General features: G+C 41.1%; 1 protein-coding gene across 1 annotated transcript in view; it reads right to left on the bottom strand.

The window, feature by feature from the left end:
• Positions 1 to 12910, bottom strand: part of eys (eyes shut homolog) — a 172723-nt gene extending 159813 nt beyond the window's left edge. Inside the window, exons 1-3 of the mRNA XM_056760459.1 lie at positions 12148 to 12910; positions 10305 to 10421; positions 5469 to 5671 (exon numbers count right to left, since the gene is read on the bottom strand). Of these exons, the coding sequence (XP_056616437.1) occupies positions 5469 to 5671; positions 10305 to 10421; positions 12148 to 12910 (1083 nt within the window). The remainder of the gene's footprint in view (positions 1 to 5468; positions 5672 to 10304; positions 10422 to 12147) is intronic.
• Between the last annotated feature and the right edge of the window lie 9057 nt (positions 12911 to 21967).

Genomic DNA, 21967 nt, shown 5'->3' with positions numbered 1-21967 from the left:
CAGGTCGATTGCCACAAACCAATCCTGACACCTGATAGATGTCAGGATGCGCCTCTGGGTTAGCATCCTGAAAGGCAGCTTGTGAAGGTGCCTGTTCAGGGTACGTAAGTCCAGAATGGGACGCAACCCTCCGTCTTTCTTTGGAACGATGAAGTACGGGCTGTAAAACCCGCTGTACATCTCGGCTTGTGGGACGGACTCGATCGCCTGTTTTGCCAGGAGGGTGGAGACCTCTGCCCGAAGCACGGAGGCGTCTCTGCCTCTGAGAGAGGGGGAGATGATGCCCCGGAACTTGGGAGGGGCCCTGGCGAACTGGATCGAGTAGCCGAGACGGACCGTCCGCATTAGCCACCGAGACAGTGTGGGCAACTTTTGCCAAGCTCCCATGGACTGTGACAGGGGGACCAAGGGGACGGCCTGCTTCATCATTCCGACCGAGGGTGGTTCGTTGGCAGGCAGAGCCAATCGCATGTCGCGGAGGTTTCCCCGGAGGGATGGTTGACTCCGCCTTTTTGCCTGCCTGGCGGGACAACGGCACGCACTGTCGGTTTGAGAGTGGTGACAGTTGTCGCATGTGTACGGCCTCACACCTCGCCAGGGTGTGAGGTCGGTTCGCCGAGCACAGTCCGGTGGAGTGTGCGATCGGCTGGAATGAACGCCCGGGGAAAGCAACTCTCTTTGTGAGTAAGTGGGCGCCAGGCCCTGAAAAGGGCCTGGCTGTGGAGACGAGGCAGGGATCGTCCCATACCGACCGGTCAGAGATGGTACTGTGAGGGTCGGGCCAGATGTTGCTTCCTCCGGTGTCTTCTCGTCAGGGCCGCTTCTTCCTAGAAGGCTGTTGACGAGGAGGAGGTCTTCCCTTCGGGCTCTTTTTCCGGGGTGCAGCACGGGGGTGCACTTGAGCCGGTGCAGAGCTCGAAGGGGTCCGGGGCTGTCGGGGAGCAGGTGGTGCGCGGGAACTCGGAGGCCTGGGGGCGGCCGAGTCGCGACGCGGTAAGATATGGCTTATAGCCTCCGTCTGCTCCTTCACCGCCGAGAACTGCTGTGCGAAGCTCTCGACGGTGTCACCAAACAGCCCACCCTGCGAGATGGGTGCGTCGAGAAAGCGGACTTTCTCGGCGTCACTCATTCTCGCAAGGTTGAGCCAGAGGTGTCTCTCCTGGACCACCAGAGTGGACATCGTCCGACCCAGGGCCCGCGCCGTCACCTTAGTCGCCCGTAGAGCGAGGTCAGTGGCGGCACGGAGTTCCTGCATAACACCTGGGTCGGCCCTGCCCTCGTGGAGCTCTCTCAACGCCTTAGCCTGGTGGACCTGCAGGATGGCCATGGCGTGGAGAGAGGAGGCGGCCTGGCCCGCAGCACTGTAAGCCTTCGCCACCAGGGATGCCGAAGTCTTACAGGCTTTGGACGGAAGGCGAGGCCGGGTCCTCCAGGTGGCGGCCGTCTGCGGGCACAGGTGCACCGCAATCGCCCGTTCCACCTGGGGGACGTCGACGTAGCCCTTGGCCGCCCCACCATCGAGGGAGGTGAGGGAGGCGGAGCTGGACTGAGAGGAGCGAGCCGTGAGTGGGGCGCTCCATGTCCGACACAGCTCCTCATGCACCTCCGGGAAGAATGGAACCGGGGGTGGGCGTGGCTTGACACCACGATCCGACCCCAGAAACCATGTGTCCAACCGCGAGCGTTGGGGTAGAGGCAGTGCCGTACACTGCAACCCAATGCTCGCGGCAGCCCGGGTTAGCATGGCCGACATCTCAACGTCTGCTTCCTCCAGAGCTTGGCCCCCCGTAGGGGGAAGCTCGGATTCGTCATTGTCGGATGCCAGCAGATCTCCCTCCGATGCTGCGATAGACATCTCATCTTCGCCACGCCCCGTTTCCGAGTGCGTGGATGAGGATCCGGACGGTATGCCACCGCCGGTTGGGGAACGGTCAGAAGAGCGTGCTGGGGTGTGAACGGCCCGTGAGCGCTTGGCTGGCGGGTTGACGCTCACAGTAGCCCCCGAATCACTAACGCTGCTAACACGAGAGGACATCGGGGCCGTAGCCACAGATGCCACAACCCTGGTAGCAGACGAAATGTTGGCTGGTTCCCGGAGGAAGACAGCCAACCGTGACCGCAACTTCTGCATGACAATCTGCCCGCAGTGCGGGCAAGATGTGTCAACGAACGCTGCTTCAGCGTGCTGGACGCCCAGACACCTAACACAGCGATCGTGTCCATCCCCCTCCTCGATGAGGGTACCGCACCCAAGAGAACAGCGGGACATGCCGCGCTGTAGAGTGCCGAGTCCTGAAAAGGACTTTTTGGAAATAGCTCTGACACCACTGGAACCACCGAGACGCCCAGGGGAAGGTCGCTGCAGGAGGGACGATCCGCTGCAACACGTCGAAGATCCGGTAGTGAAGTTTGAAGAGGATTTGAGAATCCTGAGATGTAATCATGAGCGATGGCTCTGAAGAACAAAAGGTAAGTGAATGCTGCACGCCGGCCTCCTTTTATACCGGATTTCCGGGGGCGGAGTCCCGCATGCAAATTGCATTCGCCAAATTTCATTGGCCTTTTCTATAGTAGTCAGAGTTGATTGGTTCTCAAGGGCGAACCCCATCTGTCGTTCTCGACACAACGTCGAGAGACCGACAGAAAGGGAACTGGTACCTCACCAGCCTCCCTTCTTACCCAGACACTGGTTAAGAATAGGCATTCCATCCATCACCAAACAAGCACCCCCTGGGGGCTGGCTGGGCAGAGCAGCCTTCCCCCTTAGGCCGGGATACCATGTGAGCTATCACAGATAGCTCTAACCGGACCTAGTGCTACCGGACGTCTGTAACACCCCCTCCGTGGGCTGTTCCGTCTGATGTATCCTCATGAGAATGGTTCCCACTCCTGGTAACCCATGAGCTTCCCCAGGTGGGCCTCCACCTCGCGGTTAACTACTCAGTCCGCACGTTCCATGCGTTCTCCTCCAAGGACGAGACCATACCTATATCCACCATATTCCTCCCCACGGGTAGGAGGTGGCCTCTGTAGCGCTTCTCTGATTAAGAGTCGCGCTTACCCGGTGTAAACTGATCTGGACGGCCTCTCGCCTATAGAGAGCTAAGGCCCCGTCCGTGAAAGTTACCGGTCAGGGCTGTACCCATCTTTCTCCAAGAAAGCTCTGGAACCCCCCGACCACCACACTGGAAGGTTACAGTCTCACGAAAGCTTCGAGATGACACGCCCAGGCTTGTTACCGTCGCTTCGCTAGAGATTGTGACGCGATACAGCGTTGTGGCGTTTTCCATAGGCAACCCCATCTGTCGTTCTCGACACAACGTCGAGAGACCGACAGAAAGGGAACGTCTTGGTTACGTATGTAACCTCAGTTCCCTGATGGAGGGAACGAGACGTTGTGTCCCTTATGCCACGAACACGTATCGTATTCTGCTGCAGTTTGAGAGGTCTCAGGCTCTTCAGAACAAAGGTAAGTGAATGCTGCACGCCGGCCTCCTTTTATACCGGATTTCCGGGGGCGGAGCCCGGCATGCAAATTGCATTCGCCAAATTTCATTGGCCTTTTCTATAGTAGTCAGAGTTGATTGGTTCTCAAGGGCGAACCCCATCTGTCTTTCTCGACACAACGTCTCGTTCCCTCCATCAGGGAACTGAGGTTACATACGTAACCAAGACGTTATTTTGTCAACTACAGAAACCATGAGCTTTTTGTTTTTAACTGTAACAAAACCATGATTTATTTTTGTTTTAAACCATGGATCATTTTCGTAAAGGTTTTAAAGACACGTATAGGTGCTTCTCATTACTCAAACTGTTTCTTGCTCTTCCCTCTCACCTCTGTCCTCCAGCCTGAAACCCAGAAGCGGATCAATTTCAGGCATCTTGAAGGACATCTCAATAACATGATTGCATCATGCAAAGGATTTAAGAAAAGAGGAGTGAGGAGAAAGTTTTTATTAATTAAACATGAAGCAGATATAAATTCTCCTTCCTCTTCATATCGGCATTTCTTCAAATCGTACACAAAAAAGCATGAAAGTCCTCACTATGTAAACGTAAACGTAGACTCACGTCAGACAGTATTTGTATAACATATAATTGAAATACACCACAAACATTTTCAATATGTTTAACTTAATTTTAATATAGTAGGGCTATGAACTCTACATACTGTTAAGTATTTATTTAACTTTACAAAGTATGTATTTAATTATAATTCATTCTAATGAGCAAAGTCCAGCTGTGTAAAATCATAATTTAACTTGCTTGGATTCGTCTGCCCTAACTTCTTTTCCTGGCAGGTACGCTCTAGCTGACTAAATTAATCTCAAATCTCTTAATCTAAACTAAATCTCACCCCTGATTTGTTAATGGAGGGCCCCCAAAAACGAGGGCACTTAGAATCATCATCACTTTCACGCCCTGTTTCTGGCATCCTTTTCTTGCATCCTGAAGGGGCGGTGCTAAGACACAAGGAAAGGAGGCAAGGACGCACCCTGGTCCACCAAATCAGTCATAAGGGTTAATTTTCTGAGATGTATTAGTATTGTTAGGATTTTTTGGCCAAGATACAACTGTTTGAAAATCTGGAATCTGAGGGTGCAAAAAAATCAAAATATTTAGAAAATCACCTTTAAAGTTGTTCAACAGAGGCGCTGTAGAAGGCCGTTTCTAAGAAGAAACAGGTTTGTTTTAATGCTCTGTATTGGCTTATCGCTGTTTTGACATTGTGGAGAGTAGATGAACCCAAAAACAGAAATTATAAACTTTACATATAGACACCAAATTTGAGTGGGTAATTCCACGAGCGGGCATCAGCGAGAGAAGTTTGTAGGCATGTTTCCGCCCATTTTTGTTCAGGATTTTGCTGCATCCACTTACAAAAATAAAGTTTTGATTTACCTACGGTAGGAAATTTAAAAATATCTTCACAGAACATAAATATTTCCTTAATATCCTGACGTTTTTGGCATAAAAGAAAAATGTATAATTTGACCTGTATAGTGTATTGTTGGCTATGGCTACAAATATACGTGTGCTACTGATGACTGGTTTTGTGAATCAGGGTCTCAAATAGGAATTAAGAAGCATCCAATGTTTAAGTGCAATTGTTGTCCTAAAAATGACGTACTAAGCAATGTACTGACAGCTAAACAAGATATATGACTGAGACGCGCCCTGAGCGATCATGACAGCCTTTGTCAACACTGCCACTTGGTGAATATGCAACAGCCTGCCCAAGTTCACTCAAAAGTTTGTTACATATGCCAGACCCATTCTGCTATCAAAACAATTATTAATTATTATTGTAACCCCCAACAAAACACACACAGAACCGCTTGAGGAGCGCTACACAAATTTGCATGTTGGCATTTCAAACGAATCTCATTCTCCTGAGCAGAAACTGGCATTAGGAAGAAGGAAGCCAAAATAATGAATGAATAAATAAATAAATAAAATGGCCTCACAGGTTTGTCCGCGGCACAGACTTCATCCAATTGACATCCGTTAGACTTGCAGTAGCTGTCAACCTCAGTGGTGGTCTCGCAGCTGAGGCCTGTGAACCCCCTGAGGCATTTGCAAACGTATCCATTAACAGTCTCCTCACACATGCCACCATTCCTGCACGGGTTTGAATCGCAGAGACGACTCTTTCGCTCACAGTAGGCACCTGCAATGAGAGCATATATGGAGAATAAATTAATACCAAATGAGTCAATGACCATAAATTACAATGAGTGAAAACACATCCGTCAAATTGTTTTTGATTTAGACAATGTAAATTCAATTGACCTCACATGTCAATGATATTAAACGGCTGAATTAATTGATTTTCCTGTTACAGAGGTTTAACTGCACATTAACATGTTCTTATTTTTACGGCACAATATCCTTAACTGCCATCATTAAAGGCTTACAAAGATTTTTAGAAAGCCTATGTAGGATTTCTTGTTATTTTTCTGTTACACTGGAATATTTCGGAGGAAAACATTGTAACCTGCAGTTACTTATGATTGCTTTGATGTTCTTTGCAAAACGTCTGAATGTATTGCATTAGGCAGAAAAAAATTAGAGCACGGGGCATCTGCAAACTAGAGTTGTAACAATATGAAAATTTCAGATCACGGTTTAGTGAACAAAATTATCAAGATTATCAATATTGTTATGGTTTTATTAACATGTTCTGGGAATGAAAACCATAACATTAATATTACCAATAGCATTAATATTAGTCATGGCACATTGGGGCCGTGAGGTTAAAATTTCCTAGTTCAGCTTAAACAACCTTAAGTGAATAAATCAGATTTCCATAGAAACGCAACACAATTCACTAAATCATCTGTCTGCGCGTGTTGTGAAAAATGTGTGTACTTTATGACCCAGGAGAAAGCACATGACATTTACTCTCATAATAGCACCTATAGCAGAAGAAACAAGCTGAACGGAGTTTCAAACTCGTCATATCACTTAATTTTAATTAAAAAATTATATAAATGATGAGTCTGTAAAGGGAATATGAAGTAAACGTGTGTCAGTAAATCAAAATTTCCACAAAATGTGCACATTTTCGGATTAAAGTCTTAAAATAAGTGAAGCATTGTCATCTGCTCCTGTCTACTCCTGACTACTGATTTACTCTCCTGACATAAATGAACAAAACCGACGTTTCAAGTTGCCTCTACATCATACCCCTGATAACTTTGTTTGATGCTGGACAGGGTTTTTCAATCCGTAACACTGGAACGGTTTAAGTAAGGAATAATTGACGATGGGCCGTTCAATTAGTCGAAAGTTTAAACTTGGGGAAGTGATATGGAACTGTAATGCAGTCAGCAGACCTGGAACACCTTCATAGGTGTATATTTTACTGAAAGTTAATGAAAACCCATAGAACCTTTGTCAACCAATCAGGTTGAAGCATTCAACAGCCCCGTGGTATAACTGTTATTAAAATACGACACGGTAATACTAACCGTTGGTCGTTATTATTATCACAGTAAACCATTAAACCAATAATCGTTTCATCCCTACTGCAATCAAACAAACATTTTCTCAGAACTACAAAAAACAGAATTTTTTTTGAGAACTGTTTTGGTTGGAATCTGCACTTGTCCCCATTTAAAATGTTTTTTGGTTTGATATTTTGCGATTCAATTAAACCAAGGAGTGACTTCCAAATGTGAATAAGGATCTTTGTGGCTTTTAATTCCGATGAATGTAACCATACAGTATCAGCTTATTATCAACCCGTTCTTACAATAAAATAATGTCTTGAAGCAGGCCATTTAAAGACAGAATGGCCACTTTAACCATTATCGTGAATGATTATGAACTGTAAGATTTTTATGAAATGTTTAAATTGTATTGAAATACATTAATGATCTCATTTTAGGACAGCAGCTTATGTTTAGCTTCCAAATCATCTTCATAATAGCTATAAAATCCTGGCTGCTTAGCGAGAACAAACGTTCAAACTTTATGACTGTAATGACACTGGACAATTACTCCAGCATATCAACAGTACAAGACTCAGCGTGCCATCCCTTGGTTCTCATTTGGTCGGATGAAAAATGAGAACATAAAGCGTGAAACACATTCACCCTTCAACAGTCTTTAACTACGCTTTGTTAACGTCGAGGTTCAAGAGACCAAATTAAATCCTCAACTCTTTTAAACCAAACAACCCCCATCGTACTGACTCAAGGAAGGTTCTGAACCAGAACATCCAGGTTCTGCATTCCTCTCCAGCATCCATGAATCCGGATTCCGCAGGTTAAATTTAGACTTGACTATGCAGCACTGTAAGTTCAAGGTGAACATGATTTGATTTTATTCCCTTGTGGTAAGCTGTTTGCTTTTCTTTTCCCCCCTCATGTTCCTCAGCACGAGCGAACTCATTTATCTTCCTTGTCACTGCGTTTTGCTTTCCTTTTGTCGTTCAGTTTTTAAACCACATTTTGGTGAGTTAAGTTCACCAGATGATGCAAAGGTCACCGCTCCCAACAGGGCCCCGACTGCTTTTGAGGACACGCCACTGGGCGTTGGAGCGGGCGTACGTCTATCTGCAATGTTTCTTGGGGATCCACAGCAGGAAATTGAATATGAAAAGCTCTTGACGTAATACAGCTTGAAGCTTAACATTTTCCTTTTTAGCAACTACCGCTGATTGTGCTCACAGGAGGCGTTTATAAAAATAAAATACAGTATCACAATCATTTTTGGTGATTTACAGCCACCGAAAAAATTAAGATAGCATTTCTTAATTTTCATTTATGCGTTAAGGTAAAATATTTGCTCTTGTTTCATTTTGGGAACTACAAACAACATTTCTCCCAAATTTCAAAGGAAAATGTTTATATTTGCATGTATTTGAATGAAAACTGGATAAAATAACAGAAAATATGCTTTGTATTTTTGCAGACCTCATATACTGCAAAGAAAACAAGTTCATATTCACTTTTTAGCAATACAACACTTATATGTCTACAAGTATTTAGGACAAGTCCCCCAAAAAGTATCAAAATTGTTATCACAATTTTCATCGTCTTGTCATTCCGACACATTACTGTTGGATGACTTTGTCTCTCCCGAGGTCTGATTTTGTTTAAATTTTACAGACACTGGACTGGAATGGACACAAAGGATCTAGAAATTCTGATTAAATGAAAATTTGGAATGGTCCCTTCATTTATTTTCCCGCGGCTGTATTTTTTATTTGTCTTAGAAAATCAACCGTCCAAATCAAAAGCCAATTCACCATCAAAAGCCAACAGCACAATTCTGATTTCAACAGAATAGCGAAATTAACAGTGCATCCAATTGGGCAGATCCTATTAAATCTGTAACATGCGGATACAAACACCTCTGGCAGTCTGAATGAGGTACACAGGAGAGCCGAATCAAAAGAAAATCTCATTTGAAGAGTCCCACGAGTGGGGTTCATTATTATATGTGTATAGGGCGCTGTTCTGTAAGGGCAGCCGGTACCCGTGCCAGACATTAACTTCGCTATGATTAATGGGGTGACAGTTTGGGTAAAGTCAGAATCAGCTGCTGGCCCCACAGGGGGCCAAAACAGAGCAGAACTGGAGACCGGTTACTTTCAGTTCTGTGCAAGGTGCTCCTAGAATATTGAATGAGAGATGAAATACACACATCGTGGTGCAACAGTTTTTCAAGCCTTGCGGTGAGTTTAATCGTTAGGTTGCGCTGAAGGCAAATCCGAAAATTTTATTTTATAAACCTTACAATCATCGTCCTTCCCATATGCCTGCAAAATGTGTGTTTTTAAACCTCAGTGTCAATGACGACACCATCTGACCTTTAAACCACTGCAAAGGTGGGCTTGAGTACCGGTCTACAATAACGTCTGAAAAATTGATTCGTGCAAAAAGAAACCCTCGGAAATCCATAAAAACCTAGTGATTGTTCCCAGGCGGACCGTTTCCTCAAATGACGTTTTCCACGAAACCACACGAGCAGCCCAGCCGGCATCCCTCGAGCGGCAAATCTCCAGTGGAAATTCATCATAGTTCGGGACAATGCTAAATCTGCGTCAGACCAGATATAAATTTTTCTTCGGCGACGTAAAAGCCGTAAGCATGACATTAGAGGCTGCTATCTGCAGGAACAAATCGCCGCTACAAGAAAGCCAATTAATCAACAAGCAGAGGCCACCTGGACTTCAGTCTGCAAACTCTATCATGATGTTATTATCAGTAACACCCAAGGGACGATGAAACTTTTTTCTCACGTGGTGGGTGAGATGCTCATTAGCCCTGCAATGATTTAACAGAAGCAAATGAGAGTCATTACTTTCCAAAAGCGAGTCTTACAAACAGGCCGGGCAAATAGTTTATTTCTGTTATATCTGTTTACTACAGGAAAGACAGCATTGGTGCGTTTTATCAACCTTAGCACATCATTCAAATAAAGATCCGGCTAAATGCTTTATTCAATAATTGTCCATTTACGCATCATGAATCTTTCGGAGACTTTTATGGATAAAGGCTTCAATTGTTTCATTTTTCAAATCTGCCTTTTCACAGGCACTTAGAAAAGACAGCTTAATGTGAGGAGAGATATGAAAAAGCCTCGCTCAGATGTGGGTTTGCATAATTGCGCTTCCATTGTGAAGGCCCCCAAAGTGACCCGCTATTAATCACAGGACTTATTATCAAAACATAATGAGTCAAATGAAGCTAAACAGTAGAAGAATTAAACATCCATTAATGGAAAGACATATCATTCTTTTGAGGAGCGCATAATTCATGAAAGCTTTCCAAACATTTGAATCTAGGTACCTGTGTATCCTGTCAGACATTCGCATCTGTAGAAGGTCGAAGAGATTTGTTGGCACGTTCCTTTCTTGCATCTTTTGCTGCAGTTTTGTTGGCCAATGATTTCAGAGCAGTTGATGCCTATGGTAAGAAAATCTAGATATTATCAGTTTTCATACATCAAATAGTACAAATGCATTTAAGGAACTTTTTTTGCTAAAGTTCTGAGTCAGCATCGAATGCCTCCTTTGCAAAGATAGCAATCCCACAATGCATTATGCTTCATTACTAGCAATAATGTAAACATATTGAGTTTCTGCTAATGGTCAATAAAGTATCCTGGCCATAATTCATTTATAAATGAATAACTTAACAACCCATTCAATTCTATTGTATGGACACAAAACCAATGCGAGTCAATGGGTACCACCATTCTTCAGTTACCAACATTGTTCAAAATATCTTCTTTTGTATTCTGCAGAAGAAGGTAAGTCATACAGGTTTGAATTGAAAAGAGGGTGAGTAAATGATGACAGTATTTCCATTTTTTGGGTGAACTATGCCTTTTAAGACACTCTTGAATTACTTGTTCTTGCATTCGTGATCAACTTCCATCCTCTCCCAAGTCTGACTGGGATCGCTCTGGCCTAGTTATGATAACACGATACCCGGCGGTCTCCAAGGAACCGCCTCCAGAGCTTCCAACAGAAGCACAATGAATTATTCATCAGACATAAAAACAAACCACATTAGCTCGTATGACAACATTACACCATTCTGGACTCTCTTTGGTGATCACCGAGAGACCAGCGTTTAAACAACTTTTGGATGACGATTTTATTGACAAGCAGGTCAGGGAGAAGAAAATTGAAATCAGAATTAAATGGTTGGAGGAGGAAAACGGTAAAGTATCGAGCAATTAGGAATGCTTTCAGGTGCAACAAAAAACATTCAAGAATAATTATCATGATTAGGGAGGGAAAGAGATGGGCAGTGAGAGTGGGGAAAAAATGATCTTAAAAAGTGCTATTCAAATAAATGGCCCATGGGAGAGCTGGTTATGAAGTAATTTCGCTGTGCTAAATGTGGAGCGTCTGCAATTATGACAGATAAATAATAAATACGTGTCTTGGAAGAAACCGAGTTGTTCTTTTTAGGTGGGTGGACACCCATTAAACCTCTTCCCATCCATGATGACTGAAGATGCTTTATGGAAATATAATGGACTCTTAACACTACGGGTTCAATTCGACCATAAATAAAAAATCATCGGCTAAATTTAAATGGTTTCCATTAAAATTAAAATTAAAACAATTACAAAATTCCTTTTTGTAGTGTGTTTTGGACATCATTCCAATAGGATTTAATGGTTGCCACCTGCCTTACAACATCTTACCAATAGAATCCACCACATACCAGTAAGCACCATTCTAGTTTCCATTAAAACCAATACAAATCCCGTTTAATCCTTTACATTTTCAATTGTGTTTGGGACAGTGTTCTACTGATTTTTTAAGCAATGATGTAACACGAATGTTAAATCTGGCACAATGCATCTATTTTTTTAACATTACATAAGCACAAATAGGTTTTGAGAGCTGTTTATATTTCTCGCAGCTCGCACCAATCTATCATACGGCATAGAAATGAATGGACTACTTTTATGGTGCATTTTGAAGGTCGCCAGGATATCACAATTCACATTCTATGGGAAACAGAAGCTTACATTAAACACTTTGCATAAACAATACAAAATCAGAACAAAAACATAATGTAAAATTTAAATTGTTGTGTGAACTACATCTTAAAACTATATATCATGAACAACAAACAAATGTTCACTTGACAGCAAACAATACTTCCTCACCTGTGAATTGAGTAGGACAAAGACATTCATAAGGAGGGAGATTTGTGTAGGCAGTCCTTCTGCTCAAGCAGGTGCCTCCATTTAAGCACGGCTGTTCATAGCATCCATCAAAGTTCTCGCAATAACGTCCTGAAAAACGTTCGTGGCACAGACAGCTATATGCATCATCTTTGAATGTGGCTCTGCATTTACCGTTTCCCGAACAAAGGCGAAGAAGAGGCGAGCTTCGGCAACACTGAGGTTTTACCAGAACCGCAACACGCAGGCCGAGCCGGCACAAATTACCGTTTCCTCTGCCCACAACTGTGAAGTAATTCATACCTGACCTCAGCCATTTTGGATCCAGCTCCATAGTACCGATCATACTTTTGACAAACACTACCTGGTCCTTCCGTGGCTTTACTACCAAGCAACTGTCAAACTCCTCTTTGGACACATTGATCAAATAAACACCGTATTGTTCTAGCATTCTGTCAAGAGACACGAACATCACATCTCCGAGTTGAAGCTCCAGTGGGCACAGCTGAGGAAAGCGGTGTGACCCAGTTGTCCACCACAACCTGTCCGTCTCGGATCGTCCGTTCCAGCACTGGATTGAGCTGCTGCAGGTGTTCTCAGTGAGGGTCCACCTCACACTGATGTTCTCTGGCAGGGTGATCCAGGCACGAGACGCGGCCCTGCGGCAGGTCGCCTGGCTGTAGACGGTGCCACCCATGAAACAGCTTAACAGGACGGCAGCGATAAGCAGCTCTGGATTCCTCATGTTCATCTTTCACGACGCTTTGCTGTGTCTTTATTTAGCCATTTAACACTTTCTGCAGTCGTCAGATTTTCGGGAACTTTGAATTGCAAATCTCGATAAGCAAGTAGGCATGTAGATTTCTGTAAGCAAAGATGTTCAAATATGTCGGTAAATATGCAGAAAGCAAATACTGTATGTACATTTCTATAATGCAACATCCCTGCTGAAAATACAAGCACAGGATTTATTTTAGCAAATGTTTTATATATTCATGATTCGCTGCTGATCAAGAAGGTACTGTAATATAGCCTATAGCCATGGTGTTCAACAAAAATAGAATATACATCCCATCGTGGTAAAGCTATTAAAGGGATAATTCAGCTAAGAATTGAAATCATTGCATCATTTACTCACTTTTATGTCATTTCAAACCACTATGACTTACTGTGGAACGCAAAATTTAGATATTTTGAGAAATGGCTCAGCGGTTTTGAGTCCAAACAATGACAGTCTAGGGGCTCCAATGCTGTTCAATTGCCAATTTTTTTCAAAAGATCTTCTTTTGTGTTCTGTAGAAGAAAGTCCTAGAGACACGAATGGAATGACACGAAGGTGAGTAAATAATGCAAGAATTCTCATTTTTGGTGAACTATCCCTTTAAAAACCTGATACAACCACATGCAGTCAAACCAGACGCTGGTCTTCTCAGCAGGGATGACCCAAAATATCAACATTTCTTAAATTACAGCCTTAAAAAAGTAATTAGTAAAACAGAAGTTATCTCTAAGTAACATTTTAGGCAAATTTTCTTGCATTCACTTGTAGTTAGAGCTCATTTAGAGCAATAAATACGAGTGGATTAGCTGTGGAACTGGGTAAATAAGATAAACTTGTGCATAGCATACAAATGAGAAAACCTCCTGGCGTACATTGAGCTTTAGACATGGTTTCAGGGCTCCTTCACGAACCCATGGATTTCTCACCCAGCCTGGCACGACTGCGCCCCCGGGGAGCGAAACAGCCAGCTCACTGCTCTACCTGCCTGCATGAAGCTAGTCAAACTAATGAGCAGTCACTTTTGACTCTCCTTTCCGGTGTGCTCTCAATCTTCAGCTGCTTGCCTGGAAGAAACATTGCCCTCAAATCTCGTACCACGAGTAGCAAAGAGGGCAGAAACTGCCTGCTCCACTTGTCACAATAACTGAGGTTCCCGTCAGATGTGGCACAGCCTTTTTTTCTATAACTTTGTAGACCCATTTTTCCCAATCGTTTGGTCTCATGTTATGTCATTTTTACGTTATACTGTTTGTTTATATGTTACACTGCTACACTTTATTATATACTTATCATATACAAATTATTTTTGCCTGTAAATATGTGCAAGAATTCCCTGTAATTTTATAATGCACTGATAAAAATAAATCCTAATAAATGTATAAAAAAACTAAACTAAAATAAATAAATAAACCTCATACAGCAACATATAAATAAGCAAATAAATTATCAAATGAAAAAGGCACATTACTTTAAACCAAATTGCTAAAAATAAGCTGTTCGTTGATTGGAAGACGCAATGAAACATGAAAACCAATATAAAATAAAATAAAAACTAAATATACAGCAAATGCAATTTGGAAATTAGGAAAAATGCAATGAAATACATATCTATATATAAAAATAAATCAAATTAAAACTAAATATACAGGTATGTGAAAATACAAGATCATTTTAAACTACATCGGAAAACATAACTATACAGCATTTCACCCAGTCAGCCGAAGTTTTTTTATCCTTCTTGTGCTCTGCTTGCATAGTACATTTATCTCACATCTTACCACATGTGATGTTAGCATAGTCAGAGTTTCCCTAATGTAGACACAGCAAGTGTCAGCGCTAAATAAAATATTCCCTCTGTCTCACATACACATTCTCTGCAACCTGATCTCTCCATATCACCACAAAGAGTAGTTAAGTCAGACCGACTCTGTCTCTCACCCTGGTCCCAACAAGACATGTAAAGTAGATAAAAGAATGCAGATATCTCCACGCCTTCAAAATTCCCATGTCTTCATATGTGAATGATAGTAAGAATAACGGATAACCATGACTCTATGGCGACATGTTCTCACTGGATGAGCTGAATAAATATAAGAGGAGAGAGGGCTGTGATTGACGGCAAAACTGTGCTTCTGGAATTGAATCTTCAATATGGAATACTTTATCATTTTTACTACTTCACAAACCTTGAGCATTTGCAGTTGTGTTATATGGAAATATTCAGTTTTACTATTGTACCCGTGTCTGCAAAATATTTAATACTTTTGGATGGAAATAAATTCTTATTTCTATAATTTTGTCTGCACTACCAACCTGATCTCAAGAGAATAAAAATTATGAGGTGGTGAATTTGTATGAATTTTTACAATGTAAATAGTACAAAACACATGATTACTAGAAAAAAGCAAGAATGAAAAGGACATCCGTAAACCTAAAGATTACGTAAACCATTGTTTGAAATTTAGTGGCATCCAGCGGTCGGGTTTGCGAATTGCCATGAGCGGCTCATTCCACCCCCACTTTCAAAGCACTACGGCAGCTGACACAGGACCAAGATGTCGTCTCGTTTTCACCTCTTTCCCAAAAGTGTTAACGTATTTTCGAAACATGGTCTGTATAGCAGTTTGTCCGTTTAGGGCTACTGTAGAAACAACAAGGCAAATTCCAGGTAAGGGGACCCCCTGGTGTGTGTAGATAGAAACAGTTCATTCTATGGTTATAAAAACATAACACTTCATTATGTAAGGTCTTTATACAATTCTGAAGGGATAGTTATGTATATTATATTGCATTTCTGTAAAGATCCTCCTCCTCCAAAAAAAAGAAGAAATCACACACTGCTAGACCTTTAAGAACAAGCGGGTTGAGCTAAAACGTACAAATGAGATAAATGAAAATGTAACATACATAACATTGTCGCCTAAAGTTAAACAGAAATGCAAATTGTTATAATGCTTTTATAGTAGTTTAAAACGTTTTTCACAAATAGCAAAAGTAAACCGGCTTGCTGATGAGCAGAGATGTCAAAATACATAAAATTAACTTTGATAAATGTATATTGAAACCCTAGCTGTCATTGCTCAAGCATTCTGCACGTCCAAACCCCTCTCGCACCCCTGCATTCAACCTCCAACACTTTTCATACCAATCATGAAGCTGCTTGTCCCCTGGACAGAGAACCCATTTCTATCTCGAAGCCGTGTGATCAAAAGATGTAGTTCGAAAGCTGACAGACACCAAGACCTGAGAGTCTTCCCTATGCGCGGCCAGAGGCAAGACCGCACCATCATCGCGCTTTCTACTGGCAGATGGAAGCAACCGGGAGAAGTGGAGGCTTGGATTCATCGGTTCAAAGCCAAGATGCCCCAAACACTGATAGACGGAACCATGACCTTATGATTAAACTCAAAAAGTGCCAGTGGTGCTGGAAACACACCAAACCGAGACTATAAAGAACAAAGAAGACATTGAAAGAACCCAGGCAACTTGTGCCTTCAGACATCGACGTTTCAAAGCATATCGGATATTAAGAGCCGCGGCTGTGTAACGTAATTATGCAAATAAGTCATCTCCTGCCAAACTATGTGACTTTAATTAGAGTAGAGGGTCTTCGGTTAAAAAGTGTCCAAACGCATCTTTAATACGTTTGGACAGATTTGATCTCACTGTACAGGAAGCATATTGTTGCTGTGAAGCATGGGCCAGTCGCTTAAGAGGTTGGGATGTTAATCATAGCACAATCAGAAGCTAATTACATCTGCTCCGAGGAACCAAAGGAGACTTTGTGCCAAAAGAGTGAAGTGTTGCTTGACACGGAAAGGCTAAATGCAAAAGGACACTTATTTTTGGCTCTTAAGTGTATGAAACCTGATGGATTGAGGCTGGGGTTTTGTTAGAGGTGGGCTAGCAAGAGGTCTAATCACGGTACCTAATGGTCTTACGCAAGTACTTGCCGGCAGATTGGCCAGCGATGCCTCTTCTGCGTTTCGCACGTACACAAAACAGACATCAAATCAATAGATGCATCTAGACTGTGTTCAGTGACCCCTATCACCTACAAGGCCATTTAATAGTAATTAAATTTAGGTCTTAAATGGTTAATCTCAACACTGTGTTAAGACCACTGGCTTACAATAGGGCTTTCTTTGTGTCTGCGGTTGAGGTTACATACAAAGGACACGTTAAAAGAAAATAATAGAAGATCCATAAAAAAAGACAAGTGGTCACAGGAGATGCATTTCTGAGACCTGGTGTAAACGAAAATGTGCCTCGACTGACTTGTGATTTAATCACCTGAAGCACATCGTAATACCCGGGCTAAAAGCAAAACTGATTACTGGTTTTGCATAAGAAGCATTTAAAATATTTTATTTTGATATGTTGCTTTTGGGAACATAACGTGATAGTTGACCCAAAAATGAAAATTGAGTCCATGTACTCACCGTCCTGCCATTTCAAACCTGTATGACTTTATTCTGCAGAAATTTTGAAGAATGTTGGTAACCGATCAAAGGCAGTACCCATTCACTTCTATTTTATGAACACAGTAACAGTCAATGGGTTGTTCGGTTACCAACATTCTTCAAAATCTTCTTTTGTGTTCTGCAGAATAAAAAAATGTCACACAGGATTGAAACGAGAAGGTAGCCTAAAGTTGACAAAATGTTTATATGTTCTCCTACATGTAAGTCACTTTGGATAAAAGCGTCTGCCAAATGAATAAACGTAAATGTAAAGCAACTGATGAATGATAAACTATCACTGTAAGACATTTTTAAAGAACAATCAAAATTCTGTCCACCATCGCTGTAAAACTCAAGATGAGTTTACTCCAAAAACCTAAACAAACATTAAGGCATTTTTGAGAAGCCATGGTCCAGAAACAAATTAAGAAATTTTGTCTCTTAAAACTTATGTCATTAGGTTCACCTAATGTGGCCCAAAGAGTGAATTTAACCATTAAGTGTTAACTAATTGCCAATAAAATTTAGCGTATAGCCTCTGCTTAATTCAGTTCAACTAATTTTGGTGGATTAAGTTAGCATGAGTCAATCAAATGAAAATAGTGTTCAGTAGAGGAATGAGTCAGCATGATCCTCATCATCATCAACATATTTATGTATTTCAAACAAAATTTATATATAACAAACAAACACGTAGTCTATGTTGCCGTTTAACAAAATCAAAATACATAAAACCTATCACAGGAATCTTCAACAAAATTTAAGTACGTCCGAAACGGACCAGGATGAGGCAAAAGCTTATTAATTTCATGCCCCATTTTACAAATCCACATAGTTCCAATACCCTGAGTCTATACAAAAATTCTCAAAAAATAAAACCAACAAAACAAAACAACAACAAATATATGGTTATGCAACATCGCCTACATTCTAATCACACAATAACATCAACATTTCACATTCACCTCTATATTCTTATATATATTTCAAATAAATACATTCTATACAACCATTTAATCCTTTCATTGTTTGAGCACTGTTTTAACACCTGCTCCAAACCATTCCACAACCTTACACCACAAATGGAAATACACATACCTTTTAAAGTTGTTCTTATTTTAAATATTTAAAGTTTAATCCTTCTCTCAAGTTACACCCACACTGCCTTTCCTTAAAAATATATAGTACATTTTCCGGGAGTAGATTATGTCTCGCTTTAAACATAACTTGTGATGTCTTAATTTTCACCAAATCCATGAACTTCAATATATATTAGGGCTGCAACTAACGATTATTTTAATAATCGATTAATCTGTAAATAATTTTTTCGATTAATCGATGAATCGGATAAAAACAAAAACCAAGAAAAGCATTCATTTCCAACCCTTTATTCAAAAACAGAACTAAAATCTTTAGAAAGTGCACAAGCAGTTGCTCCTTGAACATCCCTGAGCTGTTAGAAAAATAATAAAATCAAATAAAAATGGACTAACACAAAAAACATACACATGTATGCTTTACATCTGCCAAATATATAGATTTTTTTTAAATAAAAGTGCCACCTGAGCTGCCAGAACAATAAATAATTTATAAAATCTAAAGAACAATACAAATCAGAAAACTTAACAGGATTTGTTTGAATGTAAGAACTTGTTCTCTACACTACACTCGCAGATGCACACACTCGCAGACGCACACACTTTTGCAGACGCACACACTGACAAACACTGACACACACACACTCGCTCTCTCAAATTCACTTGAAGCTTATTCATTCAATTACTACCATCATTGTAGTAAGTGCAAGCTTCATTTATACACCACATTTTAACAAAGCTTAAGATGACCAAGAGCTATAAAAGAACTTTAAAATTAAATTAAAAAGTACAACACACACAAATATATTTGTCAATAATAACCTATATGGGAGAAAGCACAGAATATACACTGCAAAAATTGCTTTTCTAACTTAGTAGTTTTGTCCTAATGTCAGTCCAAATTAAAAAAAAAAATCTTATATCAAGAAACATGTACTAGACACATGAAAAAGCATAAGAAATTATGTCTTGTTTTCTGAAAAAACACCTCAAATTAAGTGATTTTTTGCTTAAAGCAAGAAAAATAATCTGCCAATGGGGTACGAAAAATAATCTTAATGAGATATAATTTCCAACAGAACTTTTAAGCATCAATTAATTTTCTTGTCTAGTAATCTTGATTTAAGATTTTTTAGATATTTGGACTGGAAATTAGACAAAATTACTAAGGAAGTTTTGCAGTGTAGCTATACATGACAACAGATTGATAAATGAATGGTCCAAAAAAGGCGAGTGAATAAAAACGTGTTTTTAGTCTTACAATGCAAAGCGCAAAGTAACTACACCACCCCTGATTATACTGTTATTAACGAGCTAATGCTAACTTGTGATGCTTGTCAATCTGGATAACGAGTAAACACCAGCACCACGGACATTACGTTCTTCACTTCGAAACGGAACAAAAGTATGATTCTGTAGTGACTTAACCTGCTGTTGAACTCCCTTCCTCCTCATCACAGACTCAAACATGTTTGAGTTTCAGGTGCTGGATCATTGCCGCGTTGCTCCCGCCATGTCGCGTTTGCATATTTTGTAGTTAACACAGTTTTTCTGTTTATTTAGTGTGAAATGCTCCCGCACCTATGATGACTTGGGTCGCGCTGATTTCTCTGCCTCCGTCATGTATCTTTCCTCCGCTCGTTTTTTTTTTTTTGCTCCGCCCTGTATATGAGGCGCCGAACTCTGCTAGCATCAGTGCGCGAGAGACCGAGTGTGTTTACTTCGCTCCGCGCTCAAATAAAGTTTTTTTTTAATAACCAAACGTCTCCGCGTCGCGCGACACAACGAATCGATAATGAAATTCGTTGACAACTTTTTTACTAATCGATTTTTATCGATTTTATCGATTCGTTGTTGCAGCCCTAATATATATGACTTCAAAAATAATAAATTTGTATGATTCAAATATCCTGCATTATTAACAATTCTAATGCTCTCTTTTGCAATATCCATATTGCAACTTAGTTTTATATTTCCCCAAATTTCTACACAGTATCTGAGATAAGGTAACATGAGTATATTATCAACCTGGTCGCACCAATTCCGTATAAATAACACGCTGTTGGATTATTGTCTAATATGTACTCCAAATTGCGATTTTGCGTGCATATGATACACCAATGTTTGCTAGTACCTGGGTGAAGAGAGGCCATTTTAAAACGTACATGAAGAGGAAACACTGAAATAATTAAAATAATATTGTTAGGTTAAGGTTAGGGTTAGGGTAGAGGTTATAATATGCACGGACGCTAACATTAGGTTAAGGGTTTGGGTTAGGGTTAGGGACAGGGCAATGAGACAATTTGCTGTTTAATATGCAAACACGCTAATTGGCGTATCATATGCACGCAAAAATAGGCGTATTTATGCACGCAAAATCGCAATTTGGCGTCCGTATTATACGATAATGCACAGCGCGTGTTATTTATACGCAATTGGTGTGAATGGGCTGATATTATACAAGACATACATTGACTTATTATTCAAATATGTCTTGACCTATTTAATATTGCTATGATCGTTGCCAAATTTGCTTTAACATGTTTTATTTGAGGTTACATCTAATTTTGTGGTCTAAGATCACATCCAAAAACTTACTGTACATTAATACACTCCTAAAGCTCTTAATTCTTAAAAGCAGCTTTTTACCTGTGCCCAAGTTACTTTAATGATACATACAAAATATTAAAAAAATTAAGCACAGAGGTTTCTCTCATAGGCAACCACATGATGTTTAGCACAAAACCTTTGACCGTGTCTACACTGGACGCGGTGTGACGCGTCAAAACACAATAGAACGCATTAGAACCAGGGAGGGATTATGACTTCAAAGGGCCCCGGGGCCAGTTACCTGCAAGGGCCCTCCTCCAACAATTTTTCGGTACTTTCCCTGAGAGGCGCACTCACAGTTGAAGAATGTGAAAGTTAATATGATAATGAATATTATGAATATTCTGCGTTAAATGCTTGGGCTTCGCTAAAAATTCTGAAAACACGATTTAAATGTGCTGTAATTGAATGAATAGTTAAATTTAACAAGTTAATAACGATAACATAAAAACATATTTTGCCATGATTTGTTGATAATTTCATTTTTACAGGGAATAGACAGGGGCCTTGTAAAGGCTATGGGGCATATGTATTAAACATTTGTTTTCATTGTTTTTTCTTGAAGCCCAATGCTCCCTCAGGCTCATGGTAGTCAAGGGGCCCTGGGCACTGGCCCCATTGGCCCGGTCAGTTATCCATCCCTGATTAGAACCAATTACAGTTTCAAATTTTGTCCACACTGGAAGTGGCAATGCACAATGCAACAATCCCTTCGGAACAAGCGGTGTGTCGTGTCGCTTCACGCCGGTGATGTCCACACACTTTGGCTTTGCTTTGAATGTATTACTCAGCTAAAACGAACAATTCAAGTTCAACAAGTTTCTATACCAATCTGCGCAACATCCCTTGTT

This window comes from Triplophysa dalaica, chromosome 11 (genome assembly GCF_015846415.1).
Source record: "Triplophysa dalaica isolate WHDGS20190420 chromosome 11, ASM1584641v1, whole genome shotgun sequence".
In the NCBI taxonomy this organism is placed as follows: domain Eukaryota; kingdom Metazoa; phylum Chordata; class Actinopteri; order Cypriniformes; family Nemacheilidae; genus Triplophysa; species Triplophysa dalaica.
The sequence above is the reverse complement of the archived record's forward strand: the minus strand, read 5'-3'. Positions and strand labels throughout refer to the sequence as shown.